This window comes from Tamandua tetradactyla, chromosome 5 (genome assembly GCF_023851605.1).
Source record: "Tamandua tetradactyla isolate mTamTet1 chromosome 5, mTamTet1.pri, whole genome shotgun sequence".
Classification (NCBI taxonomy): Eukaryota; Metazoa; Chordata; class Mammalia; order Pilosa; family Myrmecophagidae; genus Tamandua; species Tamandua tetradactyla.
In genome coordinates this window covers 85482526-85505217 of record NC_135331.1, presented here as the reverse complement: position 1 = coordinate 85505217, position 22692 = coordinate 85482526, and the positions used below count along the sequence as shown (strand labels likewise).

Below are 22692 nucleotides of genomic sequence, written 5' to 3'. Positions count from 1 at the left end.
GCAACCGGGACAGAACCGCGTATTTGCCCATCCCTGAAAGCTTCTGGTGCCTGGAATCACGGGGTGGGGACGGAGCTGCCTCAAGCTTCACCACCTCTCCCCAAGGCACCACCCCATTATTTTTAATACATGGGCAGGCACCGGGAAATGAACCCGGGTCCTCGGCATGGCAGGCAGGAACGCTGCCACTGAGCCACTGTGGCCTGCCCCCCATTACTTTTCTTATATGAAAAATACAAACATGGCTTAGCGTTCTCGTGTAAAATAGCATTAATTTGAAACTCAGCCAAAGCAAGCCGGAGTGGAGAGAGCTTTATTGTGGAAACGCTGAGTTGACAGAAGTCTGAAAAAACAACATTTAACTTATTTACCACAGATAGGGGTTCCGGTCTCCCATGCACATCTCTACTACTCTCCCTTTGTCTCAGGTCTATTTACCTTCAACAATCATTTCCTACATCTGGCTACGTGCCTGCAACCAGCCGCAGAAAAGACATGCTTCTTCAGGGTGACCTGGACTACATACATAGTCTGTTCCCATGACATAAATCCTAAGCACTAGGAATTACTAATTCCTCGGCCCCTCTTCTTGCAGAGCACTCTGGGTACCCGATTGCTCGGTGGAGACTTCAGCTGCAACTACAGGGGAGACCTCAGGCATTCTCTCTGGTGGGGGGCCACTCTCTTCTCGGAGATGGCCGTGATAGAGCCGGCGGAGGCGGGACAGCTCTCTTTCTGGTGGCTGTTTCCAGCTGTACCATGGGTACCAGGGATCCCCTGAAACCACGGTGGGGGCTGGTGGAGTACGACTCACAGCTCCATGAGAGGTACTGAAATCAAGGTCCCGAGGTTCAACCTGGGGAATGTGGTATCTGAGGAGACCTAGATAATGGATCAAAACACACATGGATGCATGCGGGCGCGCGCGCGCGCACACACACACACACACACACACACACAAACGGACAAAACAGAGAGGGAGGGAAATAAAGAAAATGACAACTGGAGGGGTGGATCAGAGCCACTGGGTACATTTATGCATGTTATCAGTGCATAAAGGCCAAGGGGGCAATATAACCTTAACTCTGCTGCCCTAAACCAGGGCTCTGAAACTGCATCCATCCTGCAGAAGGGGAATCTTTTTCTTACTTGTGCAAATGTACCATCAAACAGGGTCAAAAATTTATACAAAGATTTTCCTATGCCTTGGGACCAGCAGTTGTAAAAATAACAGAGAATGGAAAAGAGGACGACCAAGAGGACAGGGCAATGGCAAGTTATGGGACTCAGCAGAAGGGGCAAAGGACAGTGAAGAAAAGGCATTCTTGGGAAAAATATGGTGGGTTCTACCTTATCTGTTAAGTGGGAATATTTATAACCACCCTTCTGCCTCACAGAAATGTCACAGCTTTACTCTTCTCACACTCACCATGATCCCTGGCTTTCTGGATGGCTTGGGTCAAGTTCTTGTGCTGCTTCATACAGACCCCTGGGGCGGGGGGGGGGGGCGAGAAGAGGGGCAGAGATATAACTCAGCACTCATTCTATAAGGCACGAGTAAAAAAGAAGGACCCACTGCTTCTAAATGATGAAAAAGGACTGGGTTTAGAAGACCTGGCCTCTACCTAATGACCTTGATTCCCTTGGCCCATCCATGTACCTCAATTTCCCCATCTTCCCATTGGGGGAGAATCCTTTCTCTCTCTCTCTGAGAGCTGGGATGAGGACTTAAGATGGCCTAGCTACTACAAAGAAGGGATGATTGGGCATTTAATGGCAAAGACACCAGGACAGAAGACAGAACACAATTCAAAGGCAAGTGTGGTTAAAGAGTTCAGTTAGACAATCCACAAAAAGGTTCATCAAGGAAAAAAGGGATTTCACATCTGGGGAAGGTGATCAGACAAACAAAATAGCCCCTTCAGCCATTTACAGCTGGACTCAAAACTTTCTTTAAAATTCTCCAACAACATGAACTCCACTGATCATGCTGTCACCTTCGATAATCCTAGTAATGGTGGGTTCAGATTATTTTTTAATAAATTTATCTTGCTTTAGTGCATAGGCTGGAAAACTTCCTGTAAAGGCTCAGACAATAAATATTTTGGGCTTTGCGAGCCTCCAGTTTCTATCTCAGCCACTCAACTCTCTGCAGTAGCCTGAAAGCAGTTGTAGATAGTATGTAAACAAATGGACATGGCTGTGGTCCAACAAAACTTTATTTCCAAAAACAGACAGTGGGCTGTATTTGGCCTGTGGGCTATAGTTAAGGAATATAAATAATTCTGAATTAAGCTTACAATTCCAAATTCAGGAAGTCTAATTGAACTGTCAATGGTACTGAACTATCAATTGTACAAGTTTGATAGTCAACCTATTTATGAGGAGACCCTTTTGTAAATATGAAGAGATTTTATATAAAGGAAATAATTGTCAATATTTAACTTTCAGAGCTACATTTAGATGGTTTGCTTGTAGTAGTACTTGCTTGTAGTGGTAGCTTTTCTTTTGTCCACAAGTAACTGTTAGTGTTACTGATTTAGAGTCTCTCCATTCAGCCCATTAAAACTTCCAAAAGTTCTAAGAAATGATCATCATGATGAATATACAATTATGTGATGAAAAAAAATTATTGCTCTTTTCTTTGCTTTGCATATATGTTATACTTCACAATAAAAAAGTTAAAAAAAAAAAAAAACTCCCAAAAGGTTCAATCACACTTTATATGCCATAAGTAGAACCCACCAAACACATACCTGTTGCCTGACTGAATAAAGGAGTGCCCCAAGGATAAGCTATTCTGGTGGTGATAGGGCTGATGAGCTAACCTGTATACGGAGCATGGAAGATGATACCTGTGTGGGCACAAACAAACTGTTCCAAGAGCTTCACATTCTATGAGGAAGCAAAATAGAGAAATATGAGCAAGAGAGGGAGGGGAGAGTGGCAAGAATTTATAGACTCAAAGTATTTAAAATCCACATCCACATGGACTACCTTAATCCTCCCACACCTTTTTAAATCTACCCTCTTTCATGGCCAAGTTTTAGCCCCATCAATTCACTGAATGCATTCTTGAAAATTCCAGCCTACTTTTCCCCTTTCCTGGCTTTTCAGCCATTTCACATGCACATCCTATGTTCTCTAAGACTTATACAGAATTCTCCTCCGCAGGATTAAGTTCTAATAGCAGCCAAAACATTTGGATGATCAAACATAGAAATTTCTGGACTCACCCAGAAAATGCAGTATACACAGCAATCTGTATATAAATATTATATATAGTTTCACACAGTATATAATGTATATATTGGCTAAGTACAATTTTACAGTTTTAATTACACAGAATGACCCTGAGCCAACAAGTGTGCTCACAGGAAACGGGATCCCCAGGGAAGAGTGGATGGCAGGCAGAATCATCTGCACTATTTAATTTTTCATTTCTCTCTGTCCCTTGTTCTCTTCTCATAACCAATTGTATACAACTGAAATGGAGAAATTATCTGCGTGACTCCACCATAACCTATGTCCCTTAGAGCAGATAGGCACCTCAATTAGCTGGCTGATACATGAATGTGTGCTATCTGGCTTCACTTCCAACACCTGCACTGCAAGCTCAGACAAGCACACTCCTGTTAGCATTTTTATAAAGTTTTCTAGCTGTTTAAGGAGCAAGACATGTCCTTTATAAAATATTGAAGGCTTTTTGAAAAAGAAAGTCAAGTGACCTCTATAACTTGCTTCATATATCCACCATCCAGCCCCAAATCCCTTAATCTCTCCCTTAGTGACAAGGCAATGAAAGGAAACCTTAAAAAAATAAAATCAGTTCAATAATTGCTAATAAATGTGATGCTTATAAAAAAGTCTTTTGGGCATTTCTCTTACCTGCCAAGAAGCTTGTGAATTTCACAGGTAAGGCAAAGTTTTTTAGTATAATCCATAGTAGGGGGGGAAAGGCTGGAGGAAGGAGTGCCCTTATAGTGCCAGAAACCACCAGTACAAAATAGACTGCAGGGACACCAGTATATGAAGAAGTGTGGAGCATCTGCAGTAATTTCTTCAGTATTGCAAAGAAATGGAGAAAAGAAATATGGATTCTCCTTACCCGAAAGTCGACATGCAACTTCTGATCCCGGCAGATGGGGCAGGGATTCCCAGCAACTTTATTCTTACGCTGCAGGGAGAAAAAACTGGCAGGTGAGATATCCAAAGCCCAGTCAAAAAAAAGTGCTATTGTCATTGTCACTATGGCCGCTAATTCCACTCCACATCTCATCCATGTTTCACCCTAGAAACTCACGATACACATTTTTCGAGTCCGCTGTGGAGGTACACCACCTTTGTGATTGCGACGGTAATCAGCCCAGACAGGGCGAGAACCATAGCGATTTTGGTATTCTGAAATGAAAGATGGTACAAGTTAATCCTGGGAGAAGAAGTCTCTGCTCACTTTCATCAGACCCCCACCTAACTCTCCCCTTCTCCATTGAGAGGTACCTTCTGAGTCCAAATATTTCCAGGGTTCATCCTTATAAGGAGAAATAGGAGCTGGGGGCAAAGAATCTTTGTCAGAGGTGACTTTGGTGCAGAGTACCTGGAGTGGAACCTTGGAAGAGGGGGGGAAAAAAAAACGAGAATGAATTAAAAAGAGGGACTCCATTGTTTCACTTACTACAATTTGAGGAAGGGGTGCATGCCCACTGCTTTAACGAACTATAGCAGTAATATATACAGAAGGTAATATTTTTGTTGGGTTAATAAGTTGACATAATCAACAAACACTCTCCCTACCTCCAAACGAATCCTGAAAATAGAAGCTAATGTCAGGGAATTATTAGGATAATCCCTATCCTACCAGGAGGCAAACCTATTTGAAAAGACAATTTAAAAATCTGGCACCTATAAGATATTACTTTTGGAAATGAATTGAGTGTCACAGAGGAAAAAGAAAGGAAACGGGCAGACGTTTGGTCTCTTGGAAATTCGTGTGGTGGTGAAAGGATGCATAGGACTGATGCGTCTCCAACTCAATCCAGAGTCACTGTGTTGTCCAGCCTTATAAAAAGTTGAAGCTCAACATTCCAGAGAGCAGGACAAACTCGAGTCCTAACGCAGGCTTTAAAGCTACAAGGCCTGTTATTAAATCCGTGATGACCCCAGTCTCAACACTCTTGGAGTCCCTCTTCAGGGAGTGGCAGCTGGGCAAGCCTTCTCATCTTGCCCAGCTCCACCAAGGTACCTGTCCTGCCCTACCACGAACCTCCAGGGTGGTGAGTACAAGAGGTTGGAGGGAAATCTCAATACAAAGGACCGAGTTGAAGCTCTCGAGTATGATCTGATAAGAAGTTGACTTAGTGACATAAATAGAGTTGGGAAACTGGTTTCTCAGGTTGTGAGGATGCATCCCAATTTTACTGGGAAATAGGAGGACAGCCAGAAGCTAGGGTCCCTCAAATTAAAGACATTCCAGGTCATCACAGATTTTGACACCATCTGTAGAGTTAAGAGACGAATGTGCATAATAAAGGTCAATTCGGCCACCTAATTCTTTAGCTGAGATAGTACCTTAGGAAGAGGATAACCGCAAACTCTGGTTCTGCTTTCGGTTCGAGATTAGAAAATGTGCGAAGTATTGTGGCGGGTAGGAATGGTGGTGGCAGCAAAGCGTTCCCGAGCCCACCCAAACATGAGCACATGGAAAAATCTCCCCCTCCACCTCTCGGATCCCCGGTAGTGGAGCAACGACCATGAAAGAGTATAATTTAAGTTGGGACTACACAGTGTGTTCTGAGGAGGTACCTGAACTCCGTAGGCACCTCTGAGGAGTGGAATCTTAGGAAGCCGCCTCAGCAGCGTGTTCAATAAGGAAGCTGCCATGTTGACGCAGCCCAAACGCAGGAAAGGCCGGAAAGGCGACTGCGCATGTCCCGGCAACTGAACAGGTACGACCGAGGACGAGCCCGCAGTACGGAAGCCGGCCACGTGCTTGCGTCAGGACGGAAGCGTGAACGAGTAGCCCGGGGAGAAGCCAATTTCATCTGCGTCACAACTTAATTAAGCATCAAAATTATATTTCTCTGAACCAGTCACTACAACTTCTAGGTCCGATACGTAGAAATAGCATTTTTAGCAATTTTGAAGGCGATTTTGGGTCGAGTTCTTCTAAGTGCGCATGCGCCGGGTCCTTTCTGCCAACCGAGGGTGAGACTTGTTCACGCAGGGCGGACGTGGTGGAAGTAGAGGAAGGGGCGGTGCTAGGCTCTCCGGTCACGCGCATGCCGGGGAACAAGAAGGAGGTGGAAGGGGGGGGAGTAAAGGGGCCTAGGAAGGCGGAGGAGGGATAGCCAATCAGCGAGCGAATTGTCGTTCGTGTGGACCAATGAGTTCACGCCTCGCGCACAATGTCTCGCGACAAGGGCGTTTCACAAGCACGTTTGGGCGCGTTGGGCGGCGTCCTGCTATAAAAGACTCCGCCCGAGCGGGCAGCCGCCATTCTGGGGTTCGTTTAGAGGTAAGTTTTGTGGATATCTTATTGGGTGGATAAAGTTTTGCGGAGAGCGTTGGCCTGTGAAATGGGGGTCGGGTAGGTTCACTTGAGGGCCACATTTTATACAAAGCGGCTGCGTTGGAATTGGGACGTGGGCCTTTATTTCGGGGTTTGTGATACTTTGGGGTGTGTTAGAAGCAACCCGTACTGATTACATCTTTCTCCCTTGTGTTCCTTTTACCCCAGGTTTGAGTTTTCTCGGAGAAAGACAGGCCGGCCACGAGGAAAAAGAAACAAGCCGCAGCAACATCTAAGCCCTTGAAAGGATCCTGAGAGAGGGGGGAAAGGGAAAACAGCAGCCACCAGCCCAACCACTTGTGTCTTCTGCCCCTTCTCACCCATCTTGCCCCCCACAAGCCCACGCTGCTTGGGACTTGAAATCTGTGGCCGAAGGACCGACACCACATAACTTCAAAAATAATCAACCACCCTCCCTTCCAAAACAACCCAAATTCACTCATCCAGCGTTTAATTTTTTGAAACCACTCAGAATTTTTTACTACGAACCCCCCTCCCTAAATGGAGTTGGGTGGGGGGGAATGAATACTGAGTTGGCCTTTATTTTTTTTAAGAGACTTTTTCATCCAATGAGGCCCCCCAAATAATTGTGTTTTGGGTCCTGGTTGGTGGTTTTATTTTTTTCTCCCCAATTTTAGCCCCCTCCCCCCCTGAGCCCGAGGTGCTGACGTCGCAAAAAAATTGGATAGTAAGTGTCGAATTTTCAAAAACCAGCCTTGCAACAAGAAATCAACCTTTCCCGTTGTGAAACCAAAAATAATGAGAGGAAGAAATGAGATCATAGAACAAATAGAACTGGAGAAGGACCAATCCGGTCACTTGATCTCCATTAAAAAGGGCCTTTGGCTCTGAACAGTCTTGTTATCTCTTCCCTACCACCTGATCTCTTTCCTGTACTGCTGCAGGAAAGGAGAAAGGTAGAGGGGGGGGGCCAGCAAGTGAGGATTTTAATGGTTAACCCTTGGTAAAACAGCAAATTTCCAGACTGCCGAAGCCGTAGTGCTGGCTTATGAGGAGGAATGGTTACCTTCCTCTGGTTAGCAGTCTTCAAAAGGGTTAATGAGCTCACATACAAAAGATGGTGGATCTTGTGGCCCCAGTAGTCCCACTTCTTTGTGTGTGAGACAAGTAGGGGCGCCTCTCAATTTGCCAGATTAATAAGCAATCTGTACATAAAGATTGCAGGGTAAGGAGATGGGCAGAGAAATAATAGCTGGCTATGACTTAAATGATTTTTAAATCCTCTCAAATTTTAATGTAATTTGTTTGGGATATATTTGGCTAAAATAGGTGGCAATCTAGGAATAAAGATTGCAAGACACTTAATTTAGGGCAAAATATAACAGTGCCAATACATACAATAGTTGGGAAGGTAAAAAAAAATGTCTTGTAATTGTTGCAGATTGCATAGGTTATTGAAAAGCAAAAAAATGATTAACATTTTAACTTGATATATTTTGGAGGGGGGATACAGTTAAATAGCGGGTGAAACGGGAAATGTGGAATTCAGGAGTATAAGTTTAAAAGCCATTTAGTGCAATTGAATGCTAGCTTTCTAAAAGATTTTGTGTCGTTAAAAGGAATTTTTTTCTTACCTGCTTCAATATGGCGACTTTTCCTTGTCCTTTTGTTTCTTCCAAGCGGCGTTGCAGGTTGTTTCTTGACCCATTTTTCTCCTGTCCTCCCACTTCAACCCTATTTGTTGAGTGGGGTCCGGGTCCTCCCCCTTTCCTTTTGTTGGGGGGGGGTGGTGGTGGTGGTGGTGGTGGTCGGTGGCAGCAGGTTAAACCTCAGTTGCAAATTCAATTCTTCCCTGTAGAAAATTGTTCTTTTTAATATTTGTTTTTATTTTCATCACGCTCTTAACTCAAAAAGACAAAGATAGTTTAGGTTTTTTTTTTTTTAAGATGGGGCTGATTTTTGTTTTGTTTTGTTTTTAACCGAGAAAAGGGTGTTTTTATACTGGAACCGTAGCTGCCGGCAGAGCCGGGGTGGCTTTTTAATTTGAGTCCTCTTCTCCATTACAAAATGGCGTCCCAGCTTCTTTGTTGTTTTTCTCACCCCGTTTGCCATCCAGAGCTTAGGGCCGCCCTAGAAACTTGGTCAAGGGGGAGGAGCAGCATTGAAAGGTGATGTAATCAGCTTTCTTCCTCCACTCTCCACCCTCTTGAAACTCCACCCGTGAGCAGATGACTTGGGCGCTCCCTAAGCAGGCTGCTGCTGAGGAGAAGACAGGAGAAATTTTCCTTATTTATCTTAAAACGAAAAAAATCAAACCTCGTAGGAATTAGGTCTTGAGGCTGTCCGTCTCCTTGGGCAGCTCTAGTTTTTTATATTATTAGAGCACGTTGCTTTTATTTTCACCTGCACTCAACACTACTGCTTGGAAGTTTTCCCTGCCTCAGTTGCCAGGGATGGAAAACCAGTCACATTCAACTGTACTGGGATCTTGGGGAGGTGGGGGGAAAGAGTGTGTGTGTGTGTCGTATATGTATATATGGGTGTTGGGGAAAGACACAGGCTTGAGAAAGAGTAATTTGAGTAGATAAATGAAATTGAAATGTGCCATTTATGCTCAGGCACCGCTCCTTGAACCTCCTGCATTTGTTTGGTTGTGTAATGAGAATGGGGGAGGTTGGGTACTTTAGGACTTCCTTCTAAATCAACCTTATTCCCACCTCTTGGTTTGGGGATAAACTCTTTTGTGTTCAGTGCTGTATCACGTTCTACAGTTGCTTAGCTCCTGTACATTGGTACTAAGATGAGAAGTGAATCTTTAGGAAAAGAGGCGGCAGTTGTAAACTCAAGGCAGGGGGAATCAAGCTACGGTTTCTGGTAAGCAAAACCTTTCTGGTATTAATTACATTTCACAACCTTCATTTCTTTTTCCCAGAGAGCCACCTTTTTTTGAATTTCTTTTTCCTTCCCTTCTAAAAAAATCCCTTAACATTGGTAGAAAAAAATTCTCTTTCCATTTTCAACTTGTGCAGTGCTGTAGCAATTGGTGCATGTTTGAAAGCCATGCCCTTTCTGAGGGTGATACTGGATACCCTGTCTCTTTCTTCCCCACAACTTTACCAAATCACAAATCTTTCTCAGTATCCATAAAGTCCTGCATTGAAGGGTGGAGGTTCTAGGCAGAATTGGAAAACCATTTTGTATAACTGTCCTGGGGTGACTTGAGGGAGATTTCAGAGCTAATTTTCTACTGTATGTGGACTCCCAAATTATTAAACTTCTGCTTTGGATGGGAGGGACTCTTCCTTATATCCATTGACCAAAAGTTTTTTTTTTTTTTTTATCTTTTAAGCAGTTTTCCATGTTCCTCTGCAGCATACCTTCCTTGGGAGCTGAACATTCTACCCATTGGGGTTCCTGATCTCTAGCAAGCAGGGGATTAATAAAGAAGAGCTTCCTTAACATGGGAGATGGGAAACAAGAAGGTCTACTAGGGAGCCATATCCATCCAGAGAACCTGGGAGTACCTGATCCCTCTAGTTTGTGGCCAGAATTGTATTCTGGGATCCTTTCCTATGGGAAGGGGGATGATTTTGGCATCCATGGTGGAAGGCAAATAAGTAAAGAGGATCATGTACCAGGTTTTGAAAATGGCTTAGGGGTAGGGACTGCCTACTGAGAAGCGAGGGGTATAGCCTTGTGAATCACTTGAACAATTCAGTCCCTTATTAAGGCATAGTAGGAAATGCCTATAACAGAACAGAGTGTAAAGGTTAGCTACGAAGCGTTTTCATTTCCAGAAGTACGAGGGCCTTCTCAGTTGAGGTAAATTTGGAGTCCTTTTCTCCTTTTAGAAGATAGTTCTGATCTTCTTTAGAAGAACTCTAGGTTGCATAGAATTTCTATCCTGAGCCAATTCATTGTCCCATTAGTAATGGGTATGTAATAACTTGAGCCAACCAGATATTTTTTACTCTATAAAATTGAATAACCTTCAAGTAAATTCAGTTTGGAGGCAGGAGTTGGAGTGACTTCCTGAACTTTGAATCTCTGGTAATAGTGGTAGAAAATTCCCTAGTACTTTATGCCGGTAGAGGACATCTATACTTGCATCATCTTCCCTAAGAAAAACAGCGTAAGACAAGGTGTAGATGGGGGTGGGGGGAGGGATATTCTCCCCTTTCCTTTGACATGGTCTACCTTTAAGGAAATTACTAGCTCATTAAAACATTTCATACCCTGAATTTTTGGTTCCAGAAAGCTGCTTCAGTCTTTCATTCCAGGCTCCAGGTGATGTGTAGATAATGTTAGGACACTCAGTCACTACCACTGCCTTCCCAGGCCGACTCATGTCTTTCATGCCATAGTCTTGTGCCAGAAATGCTGGTTCTTCCTTTCCATTTAAGTCTCTTGAATTCTTTCTTTCCAATTGTAATGACTTCTAGAAAACTAGGTTTTAAGATATTTCGAATCTGTTTTATTAAAAATATGTCTTAAATGGTAGAAACTAATCTGCTTGGAGGAAAGCCATCATGAGAAAACCTAATTACATTTTATCATTTGATTGGTTCTCATGAGACAAACTTTAGTTTGGTCAATTATACTTCCAAAATATAAATACTAGGGAAACTGATAGTAGAAAATTAATCTTAAACATTTCTTCTGCTTTGTTTTTTTTTTTCTTTTATTCTTGCTTGATTATATGGATGGGAATTTAAAAGTTGCTTCAGATTCCCGTCCCACCAGAGGAAATTAGGACAGAATTTAGCCTTGTACTCTTTGATCCCTTGTTCTTTCTGATGATGTTTATTCTGTCTCATCTCCTACCCTATCAGTGAAGGAACATTTGAGCTCAGGTGATAGTTAAACTTTTTTGAGTTCCTGAAGAAAATGGGGGCCTATTAGATTACTTGATAGCTGGATATGCACAAAGACGTGCTCCAGGTTTGAGCTCAAAATTAAATTCAGCTCTGGATTTGAACCCATAGGGTCAACTATGTTTAGGGGATACTGGATTGAAATGATCTTATTTTAATTTAAGGTTTTTGGTCAAATTGTACATACTTTGGTTTGGGACCTAATGATAGATGGTGTATGTGTGTATGTAAATATAAATATTTACTTCTTTGGACCCATTAATTCCTTTCCAGTCTCTAATATATGGGAAATCTGTTCTCTGTTTATCTGTAGTATCTCAGCTACATGGGAAAATTTTGTTTTTATCCCTTTCTCTGCTCTCTGAGTATAAAATTGCATCACTGTACTTCAGCGGACTTGGCCCATGGACGACTTATCTGGTATTCCACTTGAATTTGTTTTCTTTTGACTTCAGGTTCACTTGTCCTCATGGAGGTTCCAGGGCAGCAGTGACAGCACGATTAACTCAGATGTGCTTACCTCAGCATTTCTGCCTCATTTCTTTTATTCCTTATGTTCAACCCCACAGGTTGTGATCCTGACAACCAAGTCTGTGCTACCACCCTTTCCTTTTAATGCTTCTCCCTCTCTTGCCTAGGTTGTTAGGACCTGTAAATTTAGAAATATTATGACTCTGCTGTGGGAAGGGCTAAAAAGTTGCGATTGTTGCACTTGTTTTCATTTTTGGTTTGAGAACTAATTTGCATTCTCTTATAAGAAAGTTGTTCTCTTTTCTGTACAAAATTTTCGTAAAACACTAATTTTTTTCCGCCACCCTCTGTTGGTATTGTGTTGGATTAGGAGATTGTTTTCTTCTAGGCTTCTTACCCAGTGTTAGCCCAAATGCAGATCTTACAGAAGTCATTTTCGTTTTTGGTTCTCAGAAGCCAGTGTTTAGAAGCAGTGTGGATAAAAATCCCAATCAGAATCATGTTGATTCTAAATTACCTCTATGGAATTTATGTTGTCTTACAAATTGCTTCATTCTTCTTTATCCATTCTGTAACAGCAGTGTTTAGCTTTCAATTAACTTCTATTTTAACCTGGCCAGAAGAAGCCACTTAAAATGTACTGGCATTTTTCAAGCCTTTAGCTTTATTCCTTCCATCCTTTTTGGCATCATGGTTTCCAGTTTCAGGTTTTTCTTGGGGATGTTGGAAGGTAATGTTTTTTGAGGGAAAAAGGGATCAGGTTCTTGTTTTTTGCTTTTAAAACTACAAACCAAGCTTCCCCTTAACTTTGAAACAATAAAAATTTACACAATGTTGTTTAATGAATTGACATTCTGTTCAAGATTGAGGAGGAACCGCTTGACTTTCTATTTATCTCCATTTCTGGGGACTGCTCTACAATCCCCTAGAGGAGAGGAATTGTTTCCAAGATTTTCTTCATTGTTACCTACTCACTTCAGTTGATTGTCTACTGGTGTAAGCAGAACATATTCTGGCATTTGTGGTGATTATGAGTGTTAATGGGCTAAGGTAAAAAGAAGAGATGTAGCTAATCACTCAAGATTGGACCAGTTCTTATTAAACTACGGTTTTTTTGCGACTCAGATTTACCAGCAACTAAGGAGAGAGGACCTAACAAGCATAAATACCTTGGAGAGTTGAACATCTTGTGCAAACTTGAATGTTAGCTATTAATACAATATAGTGAAGTTTGACTGTCCTAGGTTATAACTGGGAGAGACATAAGGTTTTGCTGCCCCAATCCTTACCACTTGTCTTTCCATTCAGGCAAGTACTAAATTCATGCTGTACTTGCCAGGACAGTTTTCTTAGAAGGGACAGTGGTTAATGTTGATTTTTCTTAGCTAGAAGATAGTGTGGTTGAATGTAGATAGAATAAGCAGTCGCTGTGTTTTGCCAAATGTGGAGATGATTCATTAGAGGGTATACTGGGACTATCCTTGCCACCCATTTATTTTGTATGTGTGTGCTTTCTTCCCCCCCGTTTCTTTTTTCTTCTCATCTTAGAAACGACGATCATGGGTTCGGGTCCCATAGACCCCAAAGAGCTTCTCAAGGGCCTGGATAGCTTCCTTAACCGAGATGGGGAAGTAAAGAGTGTGGATGGGATTTCTAAGATCTTCAGGTGAGTCGGCCTTTCTTTGAGTTCATTGTGGGTAGAAGGTGTTGAGTATGGTAATGTGGCTACAGTTAAGGCAAACAGGAATCAGTCTTCCTGGTGAGGGAAAGGAGAGAGTCTATGCAATTGGATTTAAATCTAATAACTCCTTGGTGCTGGCCAGACTTCAGCATCTGTGGTGCTAAGAGAGTTAATACTTTGGAATGAGAGCAGAGGAGCTGGATGATAGGATTCTTGGTTCTGTTTTAGATCATGTTCCAGATATTAAAATTTTCCTTCAGAAATTCTCAAGTTTCCCATCAAAAGGGAAAGCAGATGATCAAGCCAGTCATGAACAACCTTCTGAGGGATGGGTGGTTGTTGAAGGCTAGGGTTTTTCCCTAAAGTCAGAATTAGACGGGTCCTGTATGTTAGAAAAGCAGTGATGCCCCCTCTCCAGAGACTTCAGTGTCTCAGTTTTCTTCCATCCACTGATGAGTATCCATGTCACTCTGGATTCATCCTGTCCACTTATATTGACCCCCACTCCTGGAGCAGGTATCTTTTAGTGCTTGTACAGTTTAGAGACTCTCTTGCTAAAAGAAGAGCCTCTCTCTGGCTGCTGGATTGCTAACCTTAACTCATCTTCTACAGTCTAATGAAGGAAGCACGAAAGATGGTGAGTCGATGTACTTACTTGAACATTCTCCTGCAGACCCGGTCACCAGAAGTATTGGTCAAGTAAGTAAGAATCTGGGTTGCTGGGATGGGAAGATGTAGTTAGAAGGTGGGGGTGATAAGAGGAATGGGGTTCCTGATGGAGGTCTAGGAAGGAGTACAGGATGTGTGGTATCTTGGCAACCAAGGAATGAAGTTAATTTCTCCTTCTGCCTACAGGTTTATTGATGTTGGTGGCTATAAGCTTCTTAACAATTGGCTGACATATTCAAAAACAACCAACAATATTCCCCTCTTGCAGCAAATTCTACTGACCCTGCAGCACCTGCCACTTACTGTGGACCATCTCAAGCAGGTACCATCATTCTTTCTATCCTGGTTCTTTTTCAGTTTAGCCTAATAGATGAGAAATTCACACTGACAGTGAGGTGGCTGCAGTCTTGGCCCTTGTGTGATAGAATGGTAGGAAAAAAAAAGGGAATTTGGAGTCGGAAGATTCAGTTCAAATTTATCTCCTTTTAATAGGTGTGTGATTTGAGGCACTTCATAAATCCAGGCCTCATTATTCTTTTTTAATTAATTTTTTTAAATTAATCTTTAATTTTTTAAAAAATATAACAAACACAAACCTTCTTAGCATATGATCATTCCCTTCTACATATATAATCCCTAATTCACAATATCATCACATAGTTGTGTATTCATCATCATGATCATTTCTTAGAACATTTGCACCAATTCAGAAAAAGAAAAAGACGACAGAAAAAAATTCATACATACCATACCCCTTACCCCTCCCTTTCATTGATCACTAGCATTTCAATCTACTAAATTTAACATTTGTTCCCCCTATTATTTATTTTTATTCTGTATATTTTATTCATCTGTTGATAAGGTAGATAAAAGGATAATCAGACACAAGGTTTTCACAATCACACAGTCACATTGTAAAAGCTATATCATTATACAATCATCTTCAAGAAACATGACATGACTACTGGAACACAGCTCCACATTTTCAGGCAGTTCCCTCCAGCCTCTCCGTTACGTCTTTAACAAGGTGATATCTATTTAATGGGTAAGAATAACCTCCAGGATAACCTCTCAACTCTGTTTGGAAGGCCTCATTGTTCTTACCTATAAGTGGAAACAATTATTTGTTCCTAACTGGGTTTCATAAATGGTAAAGTACCATATAAATATTAGTTGTTCTTAAAGGGCTATTAAGGAGCTGAGTATGTATGGGTGGTTAGTTTTGGTTTTAGTTTCCTCGTAGCATTTACCTTTCTGCTGCTCGCCTTTTTTCATAGAACAACACAGCCAAACTGGTGAAGCAACTGAGCAAGTCAAGTGAGGATGAAGGTAGGATGCCAGCTCTTCCTCTATGTCATGGGCTTTTCTCCATTATATTTCCATTTAATTAACTTTGTTTCTCTCCCTATTCCTGGATTATCCCTTCATTCCTTACTTTCCTCTTTCTCCCTCACCTTATTTTTCTAATTTTTAAAAAAATTACATTCCTTGAACCTGTCCCCATTTTCCTGTACTTAATTCCAAATGGGATTTATCCATTTCTCTACTGTTGAATTGAAGATATACTTTAATGGGAAGCTTTAACTGGATGGTGATAATTAAGATCACTTAAAATGGCAAAGGCATAGATTTAAAATGAAAAAATGTCTTCCTTATTCTATTTTTCTAAATAAGTATAGCATATTCTGGGACCTTCAGTATGTGCTTTCCTATCAGTAGATATAGTCATTCTACCAATAAACACATTCCTATAAAGCACAGACAGAATTTTGCCTCTTTGCATTTATCATAGCTCAGATAACAATAGAGTCTTTTCCTTTTCTAAGACAAAGAGTTTTCAAGCTCCTGGAAGGGCTCTGCAATTCTGGCTCCGAGGCAAAGCTAGCTCCAGAAAGTCACAGCCTTTCCTTTAGAGAGTAATTTCTACCAGATGCATAAACCAGGAGCACAAGACATTACTTATCCCACCAAATGATCAACATTATATCAGACCTGATACCTGATAAAAATACAGGATTGCTCTTTGAATAAAGGGAATTGTTTTCTAGGTCCTTCTGGTAAGAGGCTTTGGCCTGTTTGGTATGGAGGGAGCATCTAAACCTAAATCTCTGTTTCAGAGATTTCCAAGTGTATTTTCAAGCCACCCCTATTTTCTGTTACTAAAAGAATAACATTTTTACTTATTTAGGCATTTCCCCTTTTTCTTACCCACAGAGCTCCGGAAATTGGCCTCAGTCCTTGTCAGCGATTGGATGGCTGTCATCCGTTCCCAGAGCAGTACCCAGCCTGCTGGTAATCTCTTCAGTTCTTTACCTCTACTGTTTGTTTCCATTGCGCTTGGATGTAGCCTTCAGGTGTCCCCAGCCTATTATACCTCTGACTGACAGACCTCCTCTTGTCTGAGTAAAATCCTTTTCTGCTTTGTTTTTCCATGACAGAGAAAGATAAGAAGAAACGTAAAGAAGAGGGAAAGAGTCGAAACACTCCTCCTGAGCGGCCCTTGACTGAGGTGAAGACTGAGACCCGGACCGAGGAGGTTCCAGAGAAGAAGAAGGAGAAACCCAAGTCTCTTCGAACCACAGCACCCAGTCATGCCAAGTTCCGTTCCACTGGTAAGACTTGATTGGCTTCAGGAGACTGAGAGTCCATGGCATGTATACACCTATGGTTTTGTGGTGACACCGTTTAATTTATGATATGTTAAACCTGAGGAAGAGGGAAGACTACTGGAAAAGGTTTTAGCATACACAAGACTAGGTGTAGGTTGGGGGTGGGAACAAGAACGAGAAGTCAGGAGGGTGGCAGGATGAATTCAACTACCAATACCGTATCTCTTCCCCCAGGACTAGAGCTGGAAACACCATCTTTGGTGCCTGTGAAGAAGAATGCCAGTGCAGTGGTGGTTTCTGACAAGTACAACCTCAAACCTATCCCCCTGAAGCGTCAGAGGTATGGACCACATTCTAGGACTTGGACAGGGTGGATCTATGAACATGAGGGAAGAGAAAAGGGCAAGCCAGAGAGTTTCGGTCATTGTTGGTGGTGTTGACAGTTAGTTCTTCTTCTAACAGCTCTGCAGCTACTCCAGGAGATGCTGCCCCCACTGTGGAGAAGAAATACAAGCCACTCAACACAACACCCAATGCCACCAAAGAGATTAAAGTGAAGATCATCCCACCACAGCGTGAGTCTAAAGTGGAGGGAATGTACTTTGAATTGGGAGCAAACTCTTTTCATGGGAATGAATATCTTGGGAGGGGGAAGTTTGTTTGTTTTTGTCCCTTTCTTTATTTTCTTCCTTTGATTTTTTGATGTCTTCTGATTTTTATACCTAATCTTTAATTCCCCTCTCATAGGGTTCCTTAGGAGTCATTTTAGAGATAAGGTAGGGAGGCAAACTATTCAGTGACTGTTAAGACCACTCACACCTCAGCAGAATAGTCGCAGGTACACAAGTGCTCACATCATCAGGTGCCTGAGCTCTTATTCATATCCGAAGCCATGGCCTGCCTGCCAAAAAAGTAACGAAAAGTTCTTATGTGAATCTTCCTGATGTGCTTCCCGGTTACCTTGAGCAAAGTCTCCATTGACTTGTTTTCTGCTCATGCTTTGTCTTTAAGATTACGACTATGTAGGAGGTCTAATGAGTCTATTTCATGCTTTCCTTTTGTAGCCATGGAGGGCCTGGGCTTTCTGGATGCTCTGAATTCAGCCCCTGTTCCAGGCATCAAAATTAAGAAGAAGAAGAAGGTGCTGTCACCTACAGCTGCCAAGGTACAGGCGCTGGGAAATGGAAATGGGTTCCACAGACAGGGTATAAGGGCTAAGTAGAAGGAAGGGCACAGCAGCTAGAGATCATTGAGGAGGACGATAAAGGAAGAGTTTTCTCTCAGATGTAGACTGGAGGACATAATGGGGTAGTGTTAGAAGCAGAGTCTTCCTTTATAGGAAACACTGGGGGTGTTTTACTTAGGACTAGTTGCCTTACCATGCCTTGGTCTTGGTTTTCCTGTCAGCTCATTCATTTTTTTCTTTTACAATAGCCAAGCCCCTTTGAAGGGAAAGCAAACACAGAACCGAGCACAAAACCTTCTTCCCCAGAACCAGTACCTCCTTCTGAGGCTATGGACGTTGACCGTCCAGGGACCCCAGTTCCCCCTGTTGAAGTTCCAGAGCTTATGGATACTGGTAAGTCTGGAAATCAGTTCACATTTTGGGGTTTTCTGAAAGGAGGGATCTGGCTCTGAAACCTCTCTTGTTTACAGCATGTTTGGAGTCAGGGGCTCTGGATGCTAAGCCAGCGGAAAGTCCTGGAGATTCTAGCCAACTCACACGTAAAGGCAGGAAGAGGAAAACTGTGACATGGCCTGAAGAGGGCAAACTGAGAGAATACTTCTACTTTGAACTGGATGAAACTGAACGAGGTAAGGGGTCAAGTGCATGTATAGTAAGTAGATAGGTGTAGGGAATTTGAAAAGGACTTGGTTGTTCTTACTTTCCCTTTGGCTTTTTTTTTTTTTCCTCTGCCAATAGTAAATGTGAATAAGATCAAGGACTTTGGTGAGGCAGCCAAGCGAGAGATACTGTCAGACCGCCATGCATTTGAGACGGCCCGTCGCCTGAGCCATGATAACATGGAGGAAAAGGTGCCCTGGGTGTGTCCCCGGCCCCTGGCTCTGCCCTCACCTCTTGTCACCCCTGGAAGCAACAGCCAGGAGCGATACATTCAGGCTGAACGGGAGAAGGGAATCCTTCAGGAGCTCTTCCTGAACAAGGAGAGGTAAGCAGAGTGGGGTTCATGCCCTGGGGTATTGATGAGCAGTTGGACTCCTAAGAGGACATGACCTGTGATAATTAAGGGGGTAGAAGTTAGAAGGAAATCCATGTCTGAATAAGTAATCTCTCATTCTTTCTTCCACTGCTTGCGGCATTCCTCACAGTCCTCACGAGCCCGATCCTGAACCTTACGAGCCCATTCCCCCTAAACTCATCCCCCTGGATGAGGTGAGTCCCATACTAGGCAGGTGCTGGAATGGGGATGGAGAGTGTGGTACTGGTTAATTTTAATGTGAGAATGGCTCACCACTTTTTAGTTCTGATTTTTCTTCTGTTCTTTCAGGAATGTTCCATGGATGAAACAACCTATGTTGAGACCCTGGAGCCTGGAGGGGCAGGTGGCTCACCTGATGGGGCTGGTGGCTCCAAGTTGCCTCCTGTTCTGGCTAATCTGATGGGGAGCATGGGTGCAGGGAAGAGTCCCCAGGGCCCTGGAGGAGGAGGCATCAATGTCCAGGAGATCCTCACCTCCATTATGGTATGAGCCCTCCTTTCCCTCTTCTACTCTTTTTTTTTGGGTGCATGGAAGGTGAACATTCTGCCACTGAACCACCTGTGCATCCTTTCACTTTTTTTTTTTTTTTTGGCCTGGTAGGCGAGAACTCTTGCCTGCTGAGCCACCATGGCCTGCCCCCTTCTTCCACTTTTGATAGAGCCTCCCTGTTCCATTCTGTTTCCTTGTCTCTTCACCCCCACCACTCCTTATCTTTCTGTTGACCTCCTTTATTGGCTCTCCGTTTCTCTACCTGTTATTACCCTTGCAGCTTGTTGACCTTACCTTCTTAAATCCTCACAGGGTAGCCCAAACAGTCATCCCTCAGAAGAACTGCTGAAACAGCCTGACTATTCAGACAAGCTCAAGCAAATGCTGGGTAATCTTCAGGGCCAACCCCAGGGGCTAGGGGGAGGCAGGGTTCATAGATGCTGCAGAGCTGGTATAGTGCCACTCAGCAGCAAATGGGAGGACAGAAGAGAGCCTTGCTTTGCCAGATTGTTCTGAGAGGATCAGTTATTGTCCCTCAGAGTACCAGAACACCAGACCACATCTAGATGGAAGTCGACACTCTTCTGGAATCCTTCTGCTGATTGTTTTACTTCATTTTTCTTTACAGTACCACATGGACTCCTAGGTCCTGGTCCTATAGCCAATGGTTTCCCACCAGGAGGCCCTGGGGGCCCCAAGGGCATGCAGCATTTCCCCCCTGGTCCTGGAGGACCTATGCCAGGTAGGTGGTAAATGACAGGTTGAAGTGGGCTTCTCTGCTTAATTTGGGCCTAGTAATAGTAGCATTACCAGAAGGTGGAAGGTGGTTTCAGTTGGGCGATGGGGGTTCCTCAGCATAATAGGAAACTGACCATTGCCCTTTTTTTTCCTTAACAGGTCCCCATGGAGGCCCTGGGGGCCCTGGTGGGCCAGTGGGTCCACGTCTCTTAGGTCCCCCACCCCCTCCCCGGGGGGGTGATCCTTTCTGGGATGGTCCAGGTGACCCCATGCGGGGTGGCCCAATGCGGGGGGGTCCAGGACCAGGTCCTGGGCCATACCATAGAGGCCGTGGTGGCCGAGGAGGAAATGAACCTCCTCCTCCTCCTCCATTCCGAGGGGCCAGAGGAGGTCGCTCTGGAGGAGGACCCCCAAATGGACGAGGGGGGCCTGGTGGGGGCATGGTTGGAGGTAGTGGTCATCGTGCTCATGAAGGCCCTGGCGGTGGCATGGGCAGTGGCAGTGGCCATCGTCCTCACGAAGGCCCAAGTGGTGGCATGGGTGGGGGCCATCGTCCCCATGAAGGCCCTGGTGGTGGCATGGGTGGGGGCAGTGGACATCGCCCCCATGAAGGCCCTGGTGGAGGCATGGGTGCTGGTGGTGGCCATCGTCCCCATGAAGGCCCTGGTGGGAGCATGGGTGGCAGTGGTGGCCATCGCCCCCATGAAGGTCCTGGACACGGTGGGCCCCATGGCCACCGGCCTCATGATGTTCCTGGTCACCGAGGCCACGACCATCGAGGGCCACCCCCTCATGAACACCGTGGCCATGATGGTCCTGGCCACGGGGGAGGGGGCCACCGAGGGCACGATGGAGGCCACAGCCATGGAGGAGGTGAGGATACCCTCTGCCCCATTACAGATTTTGGTGTCCCATAGGAGTTCCTGGGGAGTGGGGCAAGTGCCTTCTCAGAACATGAGTCTCCCCCTGTCCTTTTTGGTTTCTCAGCATGCATGGCAGTCCTCCCCTTTGTTCTCCCCCCAAATCCTCCAGACCATGCCTGAAAGTTCTCAGTGGGAGGTGGGTGGGGGGGTGAGGGTGGGGATCATGTTAACCTCTCAGCAGTTTCCCATCTAACCCATTCCACCATCATTTCCACAGACATGTCAAACCGCCCTGTTTGCCGACATTTCATGATGAAAGGCAACTGCCGCTATGAGAACAACTGTGCCTTCTACCACCCGGGTGTCAATGGGCCCCCCTTGCCCTAGGGACCACCTACCTACCCCACCCACATCACCCCCTGTGGACTGCAGCCTTGCTCCTTCAACCCTGTTATGGCTTCTGTGAGGCCTGTTTTTTCCTTTCCCCAGCTGAGGAGGAGCTGGCCCCCTCAGTTCCCACCTGCTTGGGTTCTTGGGGGGTTTTTTGATCACTGGTGCCCATTGATGTACATATTTTCCTCCAGTCTGGGGAGGAAAGAGACTGGACACATTCTGTACCCCTGGACTGCTGAAAAGGAGACCCAGCTGGCTTCACTTTTGGAGGAGATTTACCCTGTACCCTAAACCCCTTTCCAGTATTACCTTTTATGCCTGAGAACCTAAAGCTGGTTATCCTGGAGAACACCTCTACTCTCCTGTTGTGGGTCCTCCACACGCACACAGAACTCTGACACAGGACCAGCTGCACTTATGAAGTCATCCCAGCCAAGTTCATTATTCCTCATGGGGTGGGGAGGTGTAAGGGGTAATACATATCCCACTGCACTGAGAGGGCTCAATCAGGCTGGATTTGAGTTCTGGAACACATCATCCCCACTCCTACCCAGACTTGGGCTTTACACTGAGTCCTTTTTCAAGTAAGACTTTGCCAACCTTCTGTGAACACCCATGTCTACATCATGGGTCTACTGGGTTCAATGATGGCAAATCGATGTCTGCATCCAGTGAAAGTTTCAGCTGCAACGTGAGGCCCATGATGCTGGGCTGTGCCCTTGCCTACAGTTCATTCTGGAGACTTGATGAAATTTTCAGTGAGATCAGCTTGAGCCTGGTACTTGGCCCTAACAGTCACACTACATGCACTGCCTCTGGGAGTTTGCTTGCTCCTTGTCCCCACTTGGAGCCTTGTCAGTAGGAGGCTTCCAGGTCCCTCACCCAGTTAGCTCCCTCGCCCAGTCAGCCACCTCTGAATCCTCCCAGGTTCCTTCCTGGACAGAGTCAAGGGGATGATTTTGCCCTTTCCTAGCCCTCTCCTTCACCTGTCTCAGCATCAGTTGTTTTCTATGAAAACAGTGGATTGGTTGGATTTCATGCAGGGTTTTTGGTTAGAGCCACAATGGATTTGAGGATGAGTATTTTTTTTTCTTTTGGTTTTGTATATTTTGTACATTAATAATAAACAGTGGGAAGAGAAGCAGCTTATTTAA

At 44.3% G+C, this 22692-nt stretch overlaps 2 protein-coding genes across 4 annotated transcripts; one reads left to right on the top strand and one right to left on the bottom strand.

Moving 5' to 3' along the window:
- Nucleotides 1-276: 276 nt before the first annotated feature.
- MRPS18B (mitochondrial ribosomal protein S18B) lies at nucleotides 277-6318 on the bottom strand. Of its 2 annotated transcripts, XM_077161208.1 has the most exons (7): nucleotides 5803-6318; nucleotides 4501-4609; nucleotides 4304-4401; nucleotides 4109-4177; nucleotides 2829-2895; nucleotides 1430-1489; nucleotides 277-882 (listed from the first exon to the last, which is right to left on the bottom strand). In XM_077161208.1, the coding sequence occupies exons 1-7, from the start codon at nucleotides 5878-5880 to the stop codon at nucleotides 569-571; spliced, it is 795 nt and encodes a 264-aa protein (XP_077017323.1). In that variant the 5' UTR covers nucleotides 5881-6318; the 3' UTR covers nucleotides 277-568. The 2 variants fall into 2 exon arrangements, with proteins under 2 accessions (XP_077017323.1, XP_077017324.1); XM_077161209.1 differs by lacking the exon at nucleotides 1430-1489.
- Nucleotides 6319-6335: 17 nt separating this feature from the next.
- PPP1R10 (protein phosphatase 1 regulatory subunit 10) lies at nucleotides 6336-22692 on the top strand. Of its 2 annotated transcripts, XM_077161201.1 has the most exons (20): nucleotides 6336-6514; nucleotides 6737-7256; nucleotides 13423-13540; nucleotides 14168-14254; nucleotides 14411-14546; nucleotides 15502-15553; nucleotides 16439-16516; nucleotides 16663-16836; nucleotides 17068-17173; nucleotides 17296-17408; nucleotides 17898-17998; nucleotides 18268-18412; nucleotides 18490-18648; nucleotides 18758-19004; nucleotides 19165-19228; nucleotides 19344-19538; nucleotides 19857-19932; nucleotides 20173-20286; nucleotides 20442-21155; nucleotides 21423-22692. In XM_077161201.1, the coding sequence occupies exons 3-20, from the start codon at nucleotides 13434-13436 to the stop codon at nucleotides 21530-21532; spliced, it is 2778 nt and encodes a 925-aa protein (XP_077017316.1). In that variant the 5' UTR covers nucleotides 6336-6514; nucleotides 6737-7256; nucleotides 13423-13433; the 3' UTR covers nucleotides 21533-22692. The 2 variants fall into 2 exon arrangements, with proteins under 2 accessions (XP_077017316.1, XP_077017315.1); XM_077161200.1 differs by lacking the exon at nucleotides 6336-6514 and having other exon boundaries at nucleotides 6521-7256.

Excerpts from the sequence above, each read along its gene's own strand:
- MRPS18B (XM_077161208.1), bottom strand. The coding sequence starts at position 5,880 with ATGGCAGCTTCCTTATTGAACACGCTGCTGAGGCGGCTTCCTAAGATT. Across the intron at positions 2,896-4,108 it reads AGTTGCATGTCGACTTTCGG|AATGTGAAGCTCTTGGAACA; the intron begins GTAAGGAGAATC and ends GCTTCCTCATAG. Across the intron at positions 883-1,429 it reads CCAGAAAGCCAGGGATCATG|GTCTCCTCAGATACCACATT; the intron begins GTGAGTGTGAGA and ends TCCATTATCTAG.
- PPP1R10 (XM_077161201.1), top strand. The coding sequence starts at position 13,434 with ATGGGTTCGGGTCCCATAGACCCCAAAGAGCTTCTCAAGGGCCTGGAT. Across the intron at positions 14,255-14,410 it reads TCACCAGAAGTATTGGTCAA|GTTTATTGATGTTGGTGGCT; the intron begins GTAAGTAAGAAT and ends TTCTGCCTACAG. Across the intron at positions 19,005-19,164 it reads CTCTTCCTGAACAAGGAGAG|TCCTCACGAGCCCGATCCTG; the intron begins GTAAGCAGAGTG and ends CATTCCTCACAG.